The sequence below is a fragment of the Chiloscyllium plagiosum genome, chromosome 25 (genome assembly GCF_004010195.1).
Source record: "Chiloscyllium plagiosum isolate BGI_BamShark_2017 chromosome 25, ASM401019v2, whole genome shotgun sequence".
NCBI lineage: Eukaryota > Metazoa > Chordata > Chondrichthyes > Orectolobiformes > Hemiscylliidae > Chiloscyllium > Chiloscyllium plagiosum.
This window is the reverse complement of record NC_057734.1, coordinates 46295336-46312883: the sequence shown is the minus strand read 5'-3', so window position 1 is coordinate 46312883 and position 17548 is coordinate 46295336. Positions and strand designations below refer to the sequence as shown.

Here is a 17548-nt window from a genome sequence, read left to right as displayed (position 1 = left end):
GGGAGAAGGGGTCGTCAGAGGGTGGGCGGGAGTCCTGGTTGAAGAAGTAGGCGCGGAGGCGAAGGCGGCGGAAGAAATGCGCGATGTCTCGCCGCGTGTTGAATTCGTTAATCCGGGAGCGTAGGGGGATGTGGTTGTTTAGCAGTGGGTCTGTATCGGGATAAAAGCTATAAGGCTTAAGATTTCAATGGACATTATTGATGTTTCCATAAGTTAGACCTTATTCAAGCTACTTAATTCCTTCCTGGCTATTAAGGCTATTGTGGCACAGTGTAGTGACCATATCTCTGAGTCAGTTGACCTGGGTTAAAGTCCCAATTGCTCCAGAGTGCCTAATAACATCTCTGAACAGGTTGGTTAGAAAATATCTTTCCTGGCTGTGAGGAAAACACATGATGCAGTGATAGTGTACCTATATCTGGGCTAGGAGCACTGGCTTCAAGTTGCACCTGCTCCGCAGGTGTATCATGGCTAAGGCTTTTGCCTCTTGTCGACGCGGGAGCAATCCATAAGCACTCCAAAGCACTTCACGCTTTGGAGTGGGTTTCACACTGAAACAGTCCTGAAAAAAAGTGTTGAATGATTGGATTTGAAAGCAATATTTGAAAAGCTGACTGACAGTGGGTGTGTGAAGTCTGTATTTGGCCTCAGCGGCTCTGAAATTCGCTGTTCATTGAGCTTTATTTTCATTTACTTTTAATACAGGTAACTTCAACTCCCGGAAAGGGTTAAATGGCGTATGCTCAGTACATGAGTACACTGGAACTTTTCTGGGGCAGAATGTTCGATTCAAGGTGACATCTGTCTGTGGCCATGTGATGACCTTGGATTTCATCGGTAATATGGATCTTGTGGTGGCTCTCTATTTGTGGGGGAAGAGGGGGAATAGAAGAGAATGAAAATTTCTTGTTTAATGTTTTGGAATATTGAGTACTCCAGTACAATAAGTAATTAGCTTACAAGTACATTCCAGAAATGAATATTCCTCTATCTGCTTTGTTTTAAAATCATACATTTTGAGAATGTGATTGTTCGCAATTCCTTCATAGCTTCATCATTGGTCCACATCCATAATGAAAGTCTTATCACTCATTAAAGTGGAAAGCTCTTAGATTGGGTTCTGGACCTGGACTTGGATAACATGGATGGCTTTTCTTGTTTTATTGCCATCCTTGTGTTCAGTGTTCTGTGATAGTCGGAGTATTTGACATTAATTGTTATGATGAAGCAATCTAGACTATGTCTTCACGTTTATTTTCAGGTAAATATAACAACTGGGATAAAGTTGATCCAGCAGAGCTTTTCAGCAAAGCTCCAACGGAAAAGAAAGAAGCTAACCCCAAACTCAACATGGTGAAGTTCTTACAGGTACGAAAATTGAGACCCTCAGGCAAAGTGGTCATATTCTTACTGGCATTGTATATTCCACCTCCAAGCTCAATTGATTAAGTATGGGTAAGTAGTATACTGGAGTGCGCATAACTGTGATTAATTTTTAATAGGTTCTGGTTACTTACTATGAAGCTGTATGTAAGTTTGTTTACTGATTAATTATGGAGTTGCTACTTATTCAGTATGATGGGGTCACTCACTGTACTAATTAGTTGTTACCATTTATTGAAGCATTACAGAACTGTGATTTTTGGCAAAGTTCACTTAAATAATGATAATGTTGTGTCAAATAATATACATCACATAGAAAAACAGTGCGGCAGGTTTGGCAGTATATATGGATAGAAAAACAGCTTCAAAGTTTCAAATCAAATATAATTAATAAGGTTCAATTTGCTGAGTTTCACTAACAGTTTCAGTTTCTTTTCATGTTTCAAGAATCTGTAGGATTTTGCTTTAATTCAACATTAATCAAATATTGCTGAGATGTTTTGAGCGCTTAATGACATTCCTTCATAAATTTGTGTGTTTTGAGCAGGTAGAAGGGCGAGGCATTGACTACATTGTGCTGTGGCTGGATTGTGACAAGGAAGGTGAAAACATCTGCTTTGAGGTAAGGTGGTTTTTTGTCCTGGGGCTCTATATAATCAAGTTCTATTGCTATGTCATTTTCCTAGTATTTCTAAGCTCTAGATAATCAACATCTAAGTTCAAAACAGAAGCTTTTAACTTGGAACTAAAAGTGAGAATTGGACAAAGATAGCAAATTACATCCATTACTCATTACAGGATGAATCTTGTCCCATAGTGTCGTTTAGATGAGAGCATTCAATAATTGAGTAGCTTAAGAAAAATAGCAAACTCTGGAAAAGTGTTTTTGTGAGATTCTTTATTAACGTTCAGAACCCTCCATGGCCTTATCTCTCCATAACTTAGTCATCTCGTGGAGCCCTGCAAACCTCTGAGATATCTAATTCCTCTAATTTTGCCTACTTGTGCATTCCAAATTATAAATACGCCACCACTCATAGCTGCGTTATCAGTTGCCTCGGCTCCAAGTTCCCTGTACTCTATCTCTACTTCCCTTCTTCAAGATATTTCTTAAAATATACCTTTTTAAACAAACTTCATTTGACGTATACCCTTATTAGGTTCATTTAATATTGATCTCTGAAGCACTTTCAGATGTATTATTGCATTTAAAGTACTATATTAATGCAAATTGTTGTTAGGTGAGCGATGGGAGATTCTTCCATTACATTTGTCTATTCTAAATTTGAAATGTCATCCTTTTGAAAGCGTATTGATAAATAGCTGAAGTTTGTCCACACCAGTACATAATTTAGGGCAGTTACTGCTTTGATTTGAATGTGCAAAATCACATTAAAATTTTGAAAATTGATGATGGTCTTGATTTTAGTAAAGGTATGTGCTGAGAACCTATATAATTTTGACTTCACTAATACCTTGTAATTCTTGATGCAGGAATGCAACATTATTCTATAGACTTTAAACTCTTTAGACTTTGAGTTATAATGTCAATGCCTTTATCAATACTGATCAGAACCAGAAACGTTCCTTCAGTGCACAGAAGGGTCTCAGAACTCAAAACGTTAATTCTGTTTTCTCTCCATAGATGCTGCCAGACTTGCTGAGGTTTTGTCTATACTTGCCTTCTATCGTGGTAGTTGCATAAATGCTTGTTGTCATAGCATGGCACTGCAATCAGCCATACAGACCTGTAAAGTCTGATTCTTTCTATTTGCTCATATTATTCAAATATGATAGTTGTGCCTGAAACCTGGAATGTTTAGAACAAAGAGTAGTTTAGCACAGGAAAAGGCTTTTCAGCTCTCTAAACCTGCGTCACCACGTTTTGCCCTTCCATTCTGAACTTGCCTTTATTTACGGGATCTGTATCCCTCTATTCCCTTTCTATTCATGTATTCATCTAGGTGCTTTTAGATTAGATTACGTTACATTACATTACAGTGTGGAAACAGGCCTTTCGGCCCAACAAGTCCACACCGATCCGCCAAAGCGCAACCCACCCATACCCCTACATTTACCCCTTACCTAACACTACGGGCAATTTAGCATGGCCAATTCACCTGACCTGCACATCTTTGGACTGTGGGAGGAAACCGGAGCACCCGGAGGAAACCCACGGGGGAGAACGTGCAAACTCCACACAATCAGTCGCCTGAGTCGGGAATTGAACCCGGGTCTCTGGCGCTGTGAGGCAGCAGTGCTAACCACTGTGCCACCGTGTCGCCCACTCAACTAAAACCTACGTCCTCTAGTTTCTTGAATGCTGCTGTTGTGTCTGCTTCCACTGTATCCTCTGGCAATGTGTTCCAGGTAGTAACCACCCTTTGTGTGGTAAAACCTGCCTCGCACATCTGTTTTAAACTCTTCCCCCATCCCCAAACCTGTGTCCCCTAGTAATTTGACCCTTCCACCCTGGGAAAAAGTCTCCTACTTTCCACTCTATCCATGCCAATTGTAATTTTATAAACCTTTATCAGATCACCTGTCAACCTCCTGCGTTCCATTGAAGACAAACCCAGTCTATCCAATCTTTCTTCATAGCTAAAATCCCCCATACTAGTCACATCCTAATAAACCTTTTTATATCTCTCCAAAGCATCTGTACCCTTCTGGTAGTGTGGTGACCAGAAGTGTATGCAATATTCCAAGTGTGGCCCAACTAAAGTTCTATAAAGCTACAGCATAACTTGTCTATCCTTATACTCAATGCTCCTTCCAAAGAAGGCAAGCATGTCAAAGCCTTTTTTACTACTTTATCTACCTGCGCTGCCACCTTGAGAGATCTGTGGACCTATAAACGCAGATCCTTCTGCATATCAATACTCCTTAGGGTTTTACCATTCATTGTCTAATTTCCACCTGTACTTGATGTTACAAGATGCATTACCTCACATTTGTCTGGATTAAACTCCATCCGCCATTTTTCTGTCCATGCCTCCACCTGATTTATATCCTGCTGTATCTTCTGATAATCCTCCTCACTATCTGCAACTCCACTAATCTTTGTATCATCTCCAAACTTATTAATGAAACCAGCTAGGTTTTCCTCCAAATCATTTGTGTAGAATGCGAACAGCAGAGGTCCCAGGAATACCACTGGTCATATCCCTCCATTTCCAAAAGCACCCTTCTGCTGCTGTCCTCGTAATTTGAAACCTCTGAACACGCGCTGGCTCTGATTAATGTTAAGGAAATTATGGCACTTGCTATTGTTGTATTACATTGAATAGATGCTGGTATAGATTGGAATTGATCCATTGTGGCAATGACTGGCACAAAATATGAGGTAAAAGCGGGCACATTAAGCATGATTCCTGTAACTATAAGCTGACAGTATGAGACATTTCTCAACAATGAACTTTCTAGCACAAAAGTCCTGGAAGCTCAGAAACTCTGGTTCCTGTTTGTGATACAGCAAAATAGGAAAGGAGTAGACCAATCAACCTGTTGAGCTGTCCTGTCATCAGTATGATCATGGCTGATTGCACACCTCAGTGCCTTTTACTCACCCCATCCCAATTACTCTGTTTGCCTTTGATAAGCCAAAATCTGTCAACCTCTACCTTAAACATAGTCAAAGATTAAGCTTCTGCAAATCTTTATGGTAGAGAATTTCAAAGGTTCACAACCCTCTGAATAAAAAAAACTCATAGATTTTAAACAAAGTGGCATTCTTCTTATTTTTATAATGTGCCCCATGGCTCTAGAATTGTCAACTTAGTGAAACATCTTATCTCATCTACCTCTTATCCCATTTAAGTGTATTGTAGGTTTCAATGACATCACCTGTCATTTTTCAAAACTCCAAAGAATATAGGCCCAGTTTATCTAATCTCTCTTAATAGGATAGTCTGGCCACCCTGGGAACAAGTTTGGTGAACTGTTGTTGCACTCCCTCTGTGGCAATGACATCTGCCTTGAGATAACAAGACTAAAACTCTACCCAAGTACAGTCTAACCAAGCTTCGATATAATTGAAGTGAGACTTCACAGCTGTTCTCAAATCCTCTTGCAATAAAGACTACCACTCCAGTAGCCTTCCTGATAACTTGCTGCACCTGCATGTCATGAGTTTGTTTGATTTATTGTCACATGGACCCCGATATAGTGAAAAGAGTTGTTTTATGTGTTATAGAGGCATATAGTACCATACAAAGTGCATCAGGATAGCAGAACAGAGTGCAGAATACAGTGTTACAGCGACAGAGAAGGTGCAGAGAGCGAGAGGTCAACATGAAAGTTTAAAAGCTCCATTCAAACGTTTGATAAAGTGGAGAGGAGGTTGTTCTTGAATATGTTCATACGTGTATTCAAACTTTTACATCTTCTGCCCAATGGAAGAAGGTGGAAGAGAGTTTAATCAGATTTGGAGGTGTCTTTGATTATGTTTGAGGAGAAAGTGAGGACTGCAGATGCTGGAGATCAGAGCTGAAAATGTGTTGCTGGAAAAGCGCAGCAGGTCAGTCAGCATCCAAGGAGCAGGAGAATCGACGTTTCGGGCATGAGCCCTTCTTCAGGTGGAAGATAATCACCATTGTATTAATTTCTCTAGCCACATCCTTCAACAGCCTGGGACTTAGAACATAAGATCGTAGGAATTTATTAATTTGCAGTCCCATTAATTTATCCAGTACAATCATCTTATTAATACTTAATTTCCTTCACATCCTCATTCTCCCTAGCCACTTGGATTTCTAGTTCTGGGAGATTTCTTATATTTTCCTCAATGGAAACAGACTCAAAATAATCATTTAACAACTTTGTCACTTCTGTCTTCGCCATTATAAATTCTCCTGACTCTACCTGTAATGGACCCATGTTCACTTTAGCCAATATTTTCCTTTCTGCATACCTATAGGAGCTTTAAAAGTCCATTTTTATTTTTTGCTTGATTGCATTCATAGTCTGTTCTCCCTGTTTTTATTGGTTTCCTGGTTCTCCGTTGCTGTATTCTCAAAACCTCCCAATCTTTCAATTTACTGCTATTTTCTGGCAATTCTTTGGCCATTTCTTTTAACCTTGTGCGATCCTGAACTTCCTTTAATAGCCATGGTTGACTGATGTTTTTGCACCTAATAGGAATATATAGTTGTTGTTGTGGTTCTGTTCGCCGAGCTGGTAGTTTTTCTTGCAAACGTTTCGTCCCCTGGCTAGGCGACGTCATCAGTGCTTGGGAGCCTCCTGCGAAGCGCTTCTTTGATGTTTCCTCCGGTGTTTATAGTGGTCTGTCCCTGCCGCTTCCGGTTGTCAGTTTCAGCTGTCCGCTGTAGTGGTTGGTATATTGGGTCCAGGTCGATGTGTTTGTTGATGGAGTTTGTGGATTTAAAAGTCTAATGGTGATCACGAGACCGTCATTGATTGTCAGGTTCATTAATCTCCTTTAGGGAAGGAAAGCTGCTGTTCTTACCTGATCTGGAATACATGTGACTAACTCTTAACTATCCTCTGAAATGGCCTAGTCTTTCAGTTAAGGAAAACTACCCCTAACACTCCAGAAACTTGTCCTCCTTAGCCGTAGTGCTCAGTTAGTTTAACAGTCTAAAATGCGATTTGAAGTAACTCATAACAGTAATGCCCATACTTTTCTTCTCTTATCTCCGAATTACTACCATGCCTCTCACAGCCGGTACTATTTGGAGAGCCTATAGAAAGCTCCAATCAATTTCTGATGCCTATTGCTGTTTCTTAGTTCCATCCAAACATTGTTCTTCTGATCTGACATCTTCCCTTACTAATTTATAAATCCCATCTCTAATTACAAGCAGAATTATATCTCCTTTTCCTTCTTGTCTGTCCTTCCAAAATGTCGATTATCCTTGAATATTCAGTCCCAGTCCTGGTCATTCTGCAGCCAGGTTTCTGTCATGACAATTAGATCTTATGTATGTATCTCTACATCTGAAAGAAAATATCTCAGAATTACGTTACAAATCTAGTAGGCCCACCTCAGTGTCTTCATCTAGTTTAGTTGGGCAGGGATGCCCAAGACCAAATGGAAGTTGGAACAGGTGAGTGATTATGTTAATTAGGTGTTCATTTGTTCTCCATAAATGTGTACATGGGGAACAAACAATCAGTTTAGTGATATGTAAATTGAAATAAAGCTCTAACCAGAAAAGTATCTGCCTGAACTCTGTCCAATCAATCATTCAACCTCTGTTTGATAAAATAACCTCCTGTAAATTGATTCAAAAGTATACCAACAGACTTCCTGTATAGTGAAAGACTTCAAATTTAAATGTAATTTGACACTTTTTTTCAGTAATCTGCATTAGAATCACAGACCAGAGTTGTACGAATTATTCAGTTTCCAAAGTAGAACATGTGAGCATAATCAATACAAGCCTTACCAGCTGTCCGCCAATCCCTAATGGTCACAATACCAAAGATGTTATCACTAGATGTTTAATTAGATTCATTTTTATACACCAGTTAAACTTTACAATCAGAATACTGTACTGTTCTGTGTTTTTTGTACTCATTCAGGTAATTGATGCTATTCGACCTGTTATGAACATTGCTCGTGGGAATGAGAGGATGATTTATCGTGCAAAGTTCAGTGCCATAACAGATACTGACATTAATAATGCCATGAATCAGTTGGGTGAGCCGAATCGGAACGAGGCACTATCAGTGGATGCACGCCAAGAGCTAGACTTGCGAGTAGGATGTGCTTTCACGAGGTACGGCAAGTGTATATGCATACATTATCTATTAACGCTGACTGCCGTATTATTTTTATTCACTTGAGAGATGTGGGCATTGCTGGCTGGCCAGCATTTATTTCCCCATCCTTGATTGCTCACAAGAAGGCGGTGGTGAGCTGTCTTCTTGAACTGCTGTGGTTTATGTGCTGTAGTTAGACCCACAATGACGTCACGGAGGGAATTTCAGGATTTTGACCCAGCAAAAGTGAAGGAACAGCAATGCTTTTTCAAGTCAGGGTTGTGGGTGGCTTGGAGGAGAACTGCAGGTGGTGCATTTCCCATGTATCTGCTGCCCTTGTCCTCCAGATGGAAGTGGTCCTGGGTTTGGAAAGTGCTTTCAAAGGATCTTCGTGGAATTTCTGCAGTGCATCTTGTAAATAGTACATGCTGCTGATACTGAGCATCAATGGCAGAGGGAGTGGATGCTTGTGGATGTAGCGCTAATCAAGCAGGCTGCTTTGTCCTGAATGGTGTAAAACTTCTTGAATGTTGTTGGAGCTGTACTCATCTAGGCAAATGTGGGATGCTCCATCACACTCCTTGTTGATGGCGGACAGGCTTTGGGGAGTCGGGAGATGAATTACTTGCTGAAATATTCCTAACTTCTGACCTGCTCTTAGCTACTGTATTTGTATAGTGAATCCAGTTGACGATAACCCACAGGATGTTAATAGTGGAAGAAATTCAGTGATGGTAAGGCCATTGAAAGTAAAGAGGCAGTGGTTAAATTATCGATTAATGGAATTGTCATTATTGGGCATTTGTGTGGTCCGAGTATTACTTGCCACTCTTCAGCCCAAGCTTGGATATTATCCAGTTCTCGCTGCATTTGAACATGGACTGCTTTAATATCTGAGGAATTGCAAATGGTGGTGAACATTGTTTAATCCTTAGTGAACATGCCCACTCTGACCTTATGATGGACAGAATGTCATTGATGAAGCAGCTAAAGATGTTTGGGCCTAGGACACCACCCTGAGGAACTCCTGCAGACGTGTCCTGGAGCTTAGATGACTGACCTCTAACAAACACAGCCATCTTTCTATGAGCCAGTTATGACTCCAAAAACCAGTGGAGAGATTTTTCCTGATTTCTATTGATTCCAGTTTTGCGAGTGCTCCTTGATGTCAAGGACTATCACTCTCAGTACGCCTCTGGAATTCAGATGTTTTGTCCATGTTTGAACTGAGGCTGTAATGAGGTCAAGAATTCATTACCCCGACCCTTGGTGTCAGTGAGCAGGTATTGCTTGATATCACTGTTCATGATACCTTCCGTCGCTTTACTGATGATCGAGAGTAGACTGATGGAATTGTAATTGGGTGGAATAGATTTGTCCTGCTTTTTGTTTACAAGACATACCTGGACAATCTTCCACATTGTCAGGTAAATGCCAGTGTCATAGCTGCACTGGATAAGCTTGGCGTGGTGTGCGGCAAATTCTGGAGCACAAGTCTTCAATACTGTTGCTGGAATGTTGTCATAGCTTTTGCAGTGCCTTCAACCATTTCCTGATATCACGTGGAGTGAATTAAATTGGTTTAAGATTTGTATCTGTAATGCTGGAGATCACTGGAGGAAGTCGGGGTGGATCATCCACTTGACACTTCTGGCTGAAGATTACTGTGAATGCTTTAGCCAAATGTTTTCCACTCATATGCTGGGCTCCTCCACCTTTTGAGAATGGGGCTATGTATGGAGTTGCCTCCTCCAGTGAGTTGTTTAATTGTCCGCTACTATTTGTGACTGGATGTGGCAGGATTGCAGAAGTTAGATATGATCCACTGGTTCATGGATCACTCAGCACTGTCTGTTATTTGCTGTTTACTAACTTCACCAGGTTCACATCTCGTTTTTAGGTATGCCATGTTCTTTTTCTGGCATGTCTTTCTGCACTCGCCATTGAGCCAGGGTTGAATACTTGGCTTGATGGTAATAATTGAGTGGAGCCTCTGCAGTGCCATGAGATTATAAACTATGCTACAGAATGACTCTGCTGCAATTGTTGGCCCAGAGTGCCTTATGGATGCTGAGTCCTGAATTGCTAAATATGTTAGAAATCTGTCCCATTTAACACGATGATGGTGCCACACACAACGGAGGGTATTCTCCATGTGAAGGTGGGATCTTGACGCCACAAAGACTGTGCAGTGATCACTCTTACTGGTACTATCATGGACAGATGCATCTGCAGCAGACAGCTTAGTGAGAATGAGGTCAAGTATGTTTGTCCCTCTATTTGATTCCCTCAGCACCTGCCGCAGTCTAGCAGCTATGCTAGTTTCTTTAGGACCTGACCAGCGTAATATTGCTGCCGCTGAGCCACTCTTGGTAGTCAGCATTCAAATCCCCCAGCGCAAGTACATTCTGTGCCCTAGCCAAGTACATTCAGTGCTTTCATCAAGTGTTGTTCAACATGGAGGAGTGCTGATTCATTGGCTAAGGGAGGCCAGTATGTGGTAATCTGCAAGAGGTTTTCTTGCTCATGTTTAAGCTGAAACTATGAGCTTCATGAAGTTTGGAGCCAATGTTGAGGATTTCCATGGCAACTTCCTCGCGAATGTGTACCACTGTTGCCGCTTCTGCTGGTTCTGACCTGCTGGTGTGACAGGACTTACCCAGCTAGCAATTTAATGATATGTCTTCAAGGAAAGTGGGTCAGTGTTGGTAGATGGTAGATCATCAATTAAGTGCTTATGAAGTAAGTTGATAAAACCCTTATTGTAAATTCAGTAGAAATTGGTAAGTCATTCCCAGTGCAGGTTTAGCACCGATGCTTCCAGATTCTATCTTAGCATTGAAAGTCTCCCATATAGGCATTGAGAAGATCATCAAGGGGTATTAAAAGTTACCGAAGCTAGTTATTAGTCATGTCTTGACCACAGTTAAATTATTATTTGAAGACTGACCTGCAAGTTAACAGTTGACCATCTCTTTTAAAGAGGCTTTGTGTTCTTGGTAATTTGTTTGGTGCAGTTGGATGACATTTCTTCAAATTCTAACTGATGGTACATGGGATTTTAAAGCTGTGTTTGGTTTACTTTTTTTTTCAGTCTGCAGTATTAAGTTGAATTTGCGCCCCTTGGGAGTTTTGTCTGTCTGAACGTTCATTTTCTCCTTGGTGGAAGAATTGGTAAAATAGATAATTTCCCTTCAAGGATTCTAATTCTTCAAATTGAAGCACCCTTCACACACTGCTCATGGCCTTCTGGCTATTCATTGTCTGCTTGTAAAATCTATTGTTGTTCATTGTGCATTCTGGGAATTATTTATTATCTTTACTATGATACAGTAAACTTTTGGTCTTTGGGAGAAGCCTCCATTTTATCTTGAAGTGTTGATGAAAGATAGTGATCTAAATGACAAAGAAAAAAAATGCTTGAAGAGTGTTGCTTCTCCAGAACCCTTTGTTGCTCTGCCTTATTGATATGTGGAGTGTACTCATTGACTAATAAGCCTCCCTGTGCTGAAAACCTATTATTTCCCATTGCAGAATGATTGCTTTTGATGCCATGTTTTTTTCAGGTTTCAGACCAAGTACTTCCAGGGAAAATATGGGAATTTGGACAGTTCCCTCATCTCATTTGGACCCTGCCAGACACCCACTCTCGGTTTCTGTGTTGAGAGGCATGACAAGATCCAATCTTTCAAACCTGAGACTTACTGGGTCTTGCAGGCAAAGGTATGTGTTGAAATTTCCTGAACTCAAGTAGTCTTCATCAATTTAAAGAGAAGTCAAGTAACATTAATACAGTGTGTGGTTCAAACCTGATCTTGTTAAAGTTAAGGTCAACAATTTAAGACTTTTATTGTGATTGCTACCTTCTAAATTCCAAGATCTCATGTTAATCCTGTCTCATTACACATGACTCAACCTAAAATAGCCTGTTCCTAGGTATGTTGTGCAGCATATTGTTCCAAAAAGCCAACCCTGATGCACTCACAAATTCACCACTCATGTTACTCTTGCCCATCTGATATATCCAGATGAACTGCAGATTAAAATCACCCATGACAATTCCAGTGACCTTCTAATACGCCTCCATTATTCCCTGATTTATTATTATCCTACAGTAAAGCTGTTCTTCACGGACCTATTGATGACTCCCACTTGTGAGTTCGTTCTTTTTGCCATCCTTTATTTCCATCCAAACTAATTTGACTTCATGACCTATATCATTAATCACCACTGATTCTTTCCTTCATTAACAATGCTATCATACTTACCCTTCTTTTCTGCTTATTTTTCTGAAACGTCAATATGCTTGAATATTGAGTCCCCAATCCTGGTCACAGTGCAACCTCGTGATTGCTGTCAAGTCATATTAATTTATTTTTGTTTGTGCTGTCAACTCATCTATCTTGTTTCAAATGCTCTGCAAATTCAGTAGAGTTTTGACTCTTTACCTTAATTACTTGCTCTGGTTCTAATTTCTACCTTCTTTGATTTATATTTTCTACCCCTTCCTGTAATACTTGGGTTATTGTTCACCTGTTCACAACCTGTCACATCTGACCCCTCATATCTTTTGAAATTTTGAAAACTTTTCTTCAGTTGACCCCACCCCTTAATTAGTTTAAAGTCCTATGTAGAACTCTAATTATACGATTCATCAGAAGTATGCCCCAGCATATTTCAAATGAAGCCCATACTATCAGAACAGCTTTCTTTTCCCAGTACCAGTGCCAGTGCTCCATGAATCAGAGCCCATTTCTCCTCTACCATTTTTTCAGCCACACATTTATCTCTCTAATCTTATTTGCCCTATGCCAATTTGCATGTGGCTCAGTGACTCATCTGGAGATTAAAACCTTTGTGGTTTTGCATTTTAATTTAACCCTGAGATGCCTGTAATCCCTCAGCAGAACCTCTTTTCTAGTCCTAGCTATCTTATTGATACCTATGTGGACTTTGTCAACCCAATCCTTCTGAAGACAGGTTACTGGACCCAAAACATTAATTCTGCTTTCTCTCCAGACCTGCTGAGTTTCTCCAGGAATTTCCTGTTTGTTCTTATCAATTACCTACCTGATCTATAGATTCCTGTGATGTTACACATCAGCTCAGACAAGTAGAAATGGGTTAAGGGGCTCTCTGCCACTGAATTTTATGTCCTGTCACTTCAGCCCTTCTCATACAGGTCAGCTGTCTCAGTCTGCTTCATAATAATGCCAACTTCCTCATGGTCCTTCAGGTCTGCTTCACAGTGATGCTGACATTCTGTGCACTCCTTCCAGCCTAATGGGATTTAATAGTTTTGGATAAAAATTGGAGACGTCTAGTTGTAGCAGTTGCCATTCCTTTCTAGCTGTGACAGTTGGGGGGGAAAAATGTTATTTGTTTCCTTAAACTGATACTTATAAGTAAAGAACTATACTGTAGTGTTGTGGTACAAGAAAACACTATGACTGTAAGACTATTTAAAAAGTAATTAAGTATTTAAGAAATAGTCATATCAGACTTAGGGGTTGAAAAACTGATAGTTATATGAAGCAATGTAGAGGGAACACAGTAGCCTCCATCCTTTGGAAAAGGTAAATTTGAATAGAATACCATGATTATCCTTGATTCTAACAGAGCGCAATTGTAGACTCAAAAGAGAGCAAGTAGAACAGTCAGTTACAATTTTTGCTGTCTGTCTGCTGAGCAATCCATTCACTACTCTACCTAAATGTAATCTTCCAAGTTTACTTCCTTCAAGTTGCAATCAAATTTCTTTTCCACCATTCTGCTTCCACCACACTCCTGAGTAGTGAGTTCCAGATCATTTCCACGTGTTGTGTCGTTCTTCCACGCATTTCTCCTTCGTTTCTTGCCCAAAATCTTACTTCTGTGTCCCCTCGTCCTTGCCACCATAACTTAATGCAGCTTTTCCTTGCCAACCTTATCCAAACCCAGTCATAATCCTGTGCACCCTTTTCAATTCACTCTAAATCTCCTTTTCTCCAATCAGCACAATCTCAGTTTCCCCAGTCTAACTTTATAACTAAAATTCTCCAGGACCATTCCGGTAAATTGCCCTCTCAAGGTATTTTTCCTAAAGTGTGTTACCCAGAACTGGATGCAGTATTCCTCTCACCTTCTACCTATGCCCTCCAGTTTTGGACTTCCCCACCCTTGGAAAAAGACCTTGGTTACTCACCTGATACATGCTCCTCATGATTTTATAAACCTCTATAACATCACCCCTCAGCTTCTCCTTATAACTCTAAGCCTCCAGTCCAGACAACAGCCTGTCTAACAACATCTTTCCTATAGAAGGGCGTCCAGAATTGAATGCAGTAATCTAAAAGTGGCCTCATCAATGTCCTATACAGCTGCAACATGACATCCCAACTCCCTTGCTCAATGTTCTGATCAATGTAGGGAAGCATGCCAAATGCCTTCTTCACCACTCTGGTCACAGACAAAAAAACTGCAGATGCTGGAATCCAAGGTAGACAAATGACGGCTCCTTGCTTGTCTACCTTCTTCACCACCCTCTCTACCTACAACTTTACTTTCAAGGAGCTATGAAACTGCACCCTAGGTCTCTTTGTTCTGCAATACTCCCCAAGACCTTAACATTAACTGTATAACTCCTGCCTTGATTAGCCTTACCAAAATGCAATACCTCATGTTGATCTAAACTCCATGTGTCGCTCCTTGCCCATTGGGCCATCTGATCTGGCCACTGTTCACAACACCATCTATTTTGGTGTCATCTGCAAGCTTATTAACCATACCTCCTGTATTTGCATCCAAATCATTGATATAATATCGAAATGCAGTGGACCAAGCATCAATTATTGTGACACGTTGTTAGTCACAGTCCTCTACCACCCTCTGTCTCCTACTTCAAGCCAATTTTGAACTAATTTGCTAGCTCACCTGGATCCCATGTGATAACCTTACTAAACAGTCTACCAAGCAGAACCAACACTTTACTGAAGTCCATACGGACAATTTCTTCCACTCTGCCTTCATCAATCTCCTTTGTCACTTCTTCAAAACTCAGTCAAGTTAGTGAGTCACAATTTCACACACACACAAAGCCATGTTGACTATCCCTGATCAGTCCTTGCCTTTCCAAATGCATGTAAATCCTGGCCCTCAGCATTCTGCCCAGCAAATTACCCACCAATGACTTAAGGCTCACCAATCTATATTCACCTGGCTTTTCCTTACAGCCTTTCTTAAATAACGGCACAACAGTTTTCCGTCACCTCACCTCATGGCTGTCAATGATAAAAAATATCTGAGCAAGAGGCCCAGCAATCTCTTCCCTAGCATACCACAAAATTCTGGGAAGCACCTGATCAGCTCCTGGGGATTTATCTACCTTTTATATGTTTTAAGACCTCTAACACCACCTCTTCTGTAATATGAACTCTTTTCAAGACATCATTGTTTATTTCTCTAAGGACCCTCGCTTCCACGTCCTTCTCCACAGTAAATACTGACACAAAATATTCATTTATTACCTCACCTATCTCCTGTAGTTCAGCAAATAGTTGGTCACATTGATCTTTAAGGGGCCCTATTCTCTCCCTAGTTAATCTTTTGTCCTTAATGTACTTATAGAATCTCTTTGGATTCTCCTTAACTCGATTTGCAAAAGCTATCTCATGTCCCTGTTTTGCCTTCCTGATTTCTTTCTTAAGTATATTCCTACTGCCTTTAGGGATTCACTTGATCGTAGCTGTCTATACCTGTTATATGCCTCTTCCTTTTATTTGACCAGAGCCTCAATTTCTCTGGTCGTCCAGCATTCCCTATACCTACCAGCCTTGCTCTCCACACTATAGATGGAATATAATGTAGGAAAATGTGAAGTTATTTACTCTGGCAGGAAGAGTAGTGGAGCTGAATATTATTTGAATGGAGAAAGACTGCATAAAACTGCAGCACAGAGAAATTTGGGGATCATCATGCATAAATCACAAAAAGCTAGCACCAAGTTCAGTGGAAGGCAAATGGATTTTTGGCCTTTATTTCAAAGGGAATGGAGTATAAAAATGGGGAACTTGTGCTAAAACTAACATGCAGAGAAGGTTCACTAGGTTAACCCAGGTGTGGAGAGGTTTTCTTATGAGGAGAACAAAGAACAAAGGCCATCCAAGCCTGCACCAATCCAGATCCTCTATCTAAACCTATTGCCTATTTTCCAAGGATCTGTATCTCTCTGCTCCCTGCCCGTTCATATATCTGTCCAGATACATCTTAAATGACACTATTGTGCCTGCCTCTACCACCTCCGCTGGCAACGCGTTCCAGGTATCCTCCACCCTCTGCGTAAAGAACTTTCCACGCATATATCCCTTAAACTTTTCCTCTCTTACCTTGAACTTGTGACCCCGAGTAATTGAGTCCTCCACTCTGGGGGAAAAAGCTTCTTGCTATCTACCCTGTCTATACCAGTCGTGATTTTGTAGAGCTCAATCAGGTTCCTCCCCTCAACTTCTGTCCTTTTTGTGAAAATAATCCTAATCTACTGAACCTCTCTTCATAGCTAGCATCCTCCATACCAGGCAGCGCCCTGGTGAACCTCCTTCGTACCCTCTCCAAAGCATTCACATCCTTCTGGTAATGTGACAACCAGAACTGTACACAGTATTCCAAATGAGGCCGAAGCAAAATCCTCTATGATTGTAACATGACCTGCCGACTCTTGGACTCATACCCCGTCCGATGAAGGAAAGCATGCCATGTGCCTCCTTGACCACTTTATCGACCTGCGTTCCCACCTTCAGGGTACAATGGACCTGAACACCTAGATCTCTCTGTACATCAATTTTCCCTAGGGCTTTTTCATATACCGTATCGTTCTAGAATTGGATTTTCCAAAATGCAATCACCTCGCATTTGCCTGGATTGAACTCCATCTGCTATTTCTCCACCCAATTCTCCAATCTATCTATGTTCTGCTGTATTCTCTGACACTTCACCTAGCTTAGTGTCATCTCCAATATCCTTTCTCGCTTCCCCCAGATATCTGGGATAGATCCCATCCGAACCTGAGGACTTGTCCACCTTAATGCCTTCAAAGTTTGTGCGAAGATTTGTAGCTCGGGTGCTCATTGTTGTGGTTCTGTTCGCCGAGCTGGAAGTTTTTGTTGCAAACGTTTCGTCCCCTGGCTAAGCGACATCATCAGTGCTTGAGAGCCTCCTGCGAAGCGCTTCTTTGATGTTTCCTCCGGTGTTTATAGTGGTCTGACCCTGCCGCTTCCGGTTGTCAGTTTCAGCTGTCCGCTGTAGTGGTTGGTATATTCCATCAACAACTCCATCAACTCCATCAACAAACACATCGACCTCGACCCAATATACCAACCACTACAGCAGACAGCTGAAACTGACAACCGGAAGCAGCAGGGACAGACCACGATAAACACCGGAGGAAACATCAAAGAACCGCTTC

General features: G+C 41.0%; 1 protein-coding gene across 1 annotated transcript in view; it reads left to right on the top strand.

Moving 5' to 3' along the window:
* Positions 1–17548, top strand: part of top3b (DNA topoisomerase III beta) — a 77236-nt gene that overhangs the window by 9189 nt on the left and 50499 nt on the right. The window contains exons 2-6 of the mRNA XM_043716084.1: positions 706–837; positions 1262–1368; positions 1931–2005; positions 7930–8126; positions 11676–11832. Coding sequence (XP_043572019.1) covers positions 706–837; positions 1262–1368; positions 1931–2005; positions 7930–8126; positions 11676–11832 — 668 coding nt within the window. The remainder of the gene's footprint in view (positions 1–705; positions 838–1261; positions 1369–1930; positions 2006–7929; positions 8127–11675; positions 11833–17548) is intronic.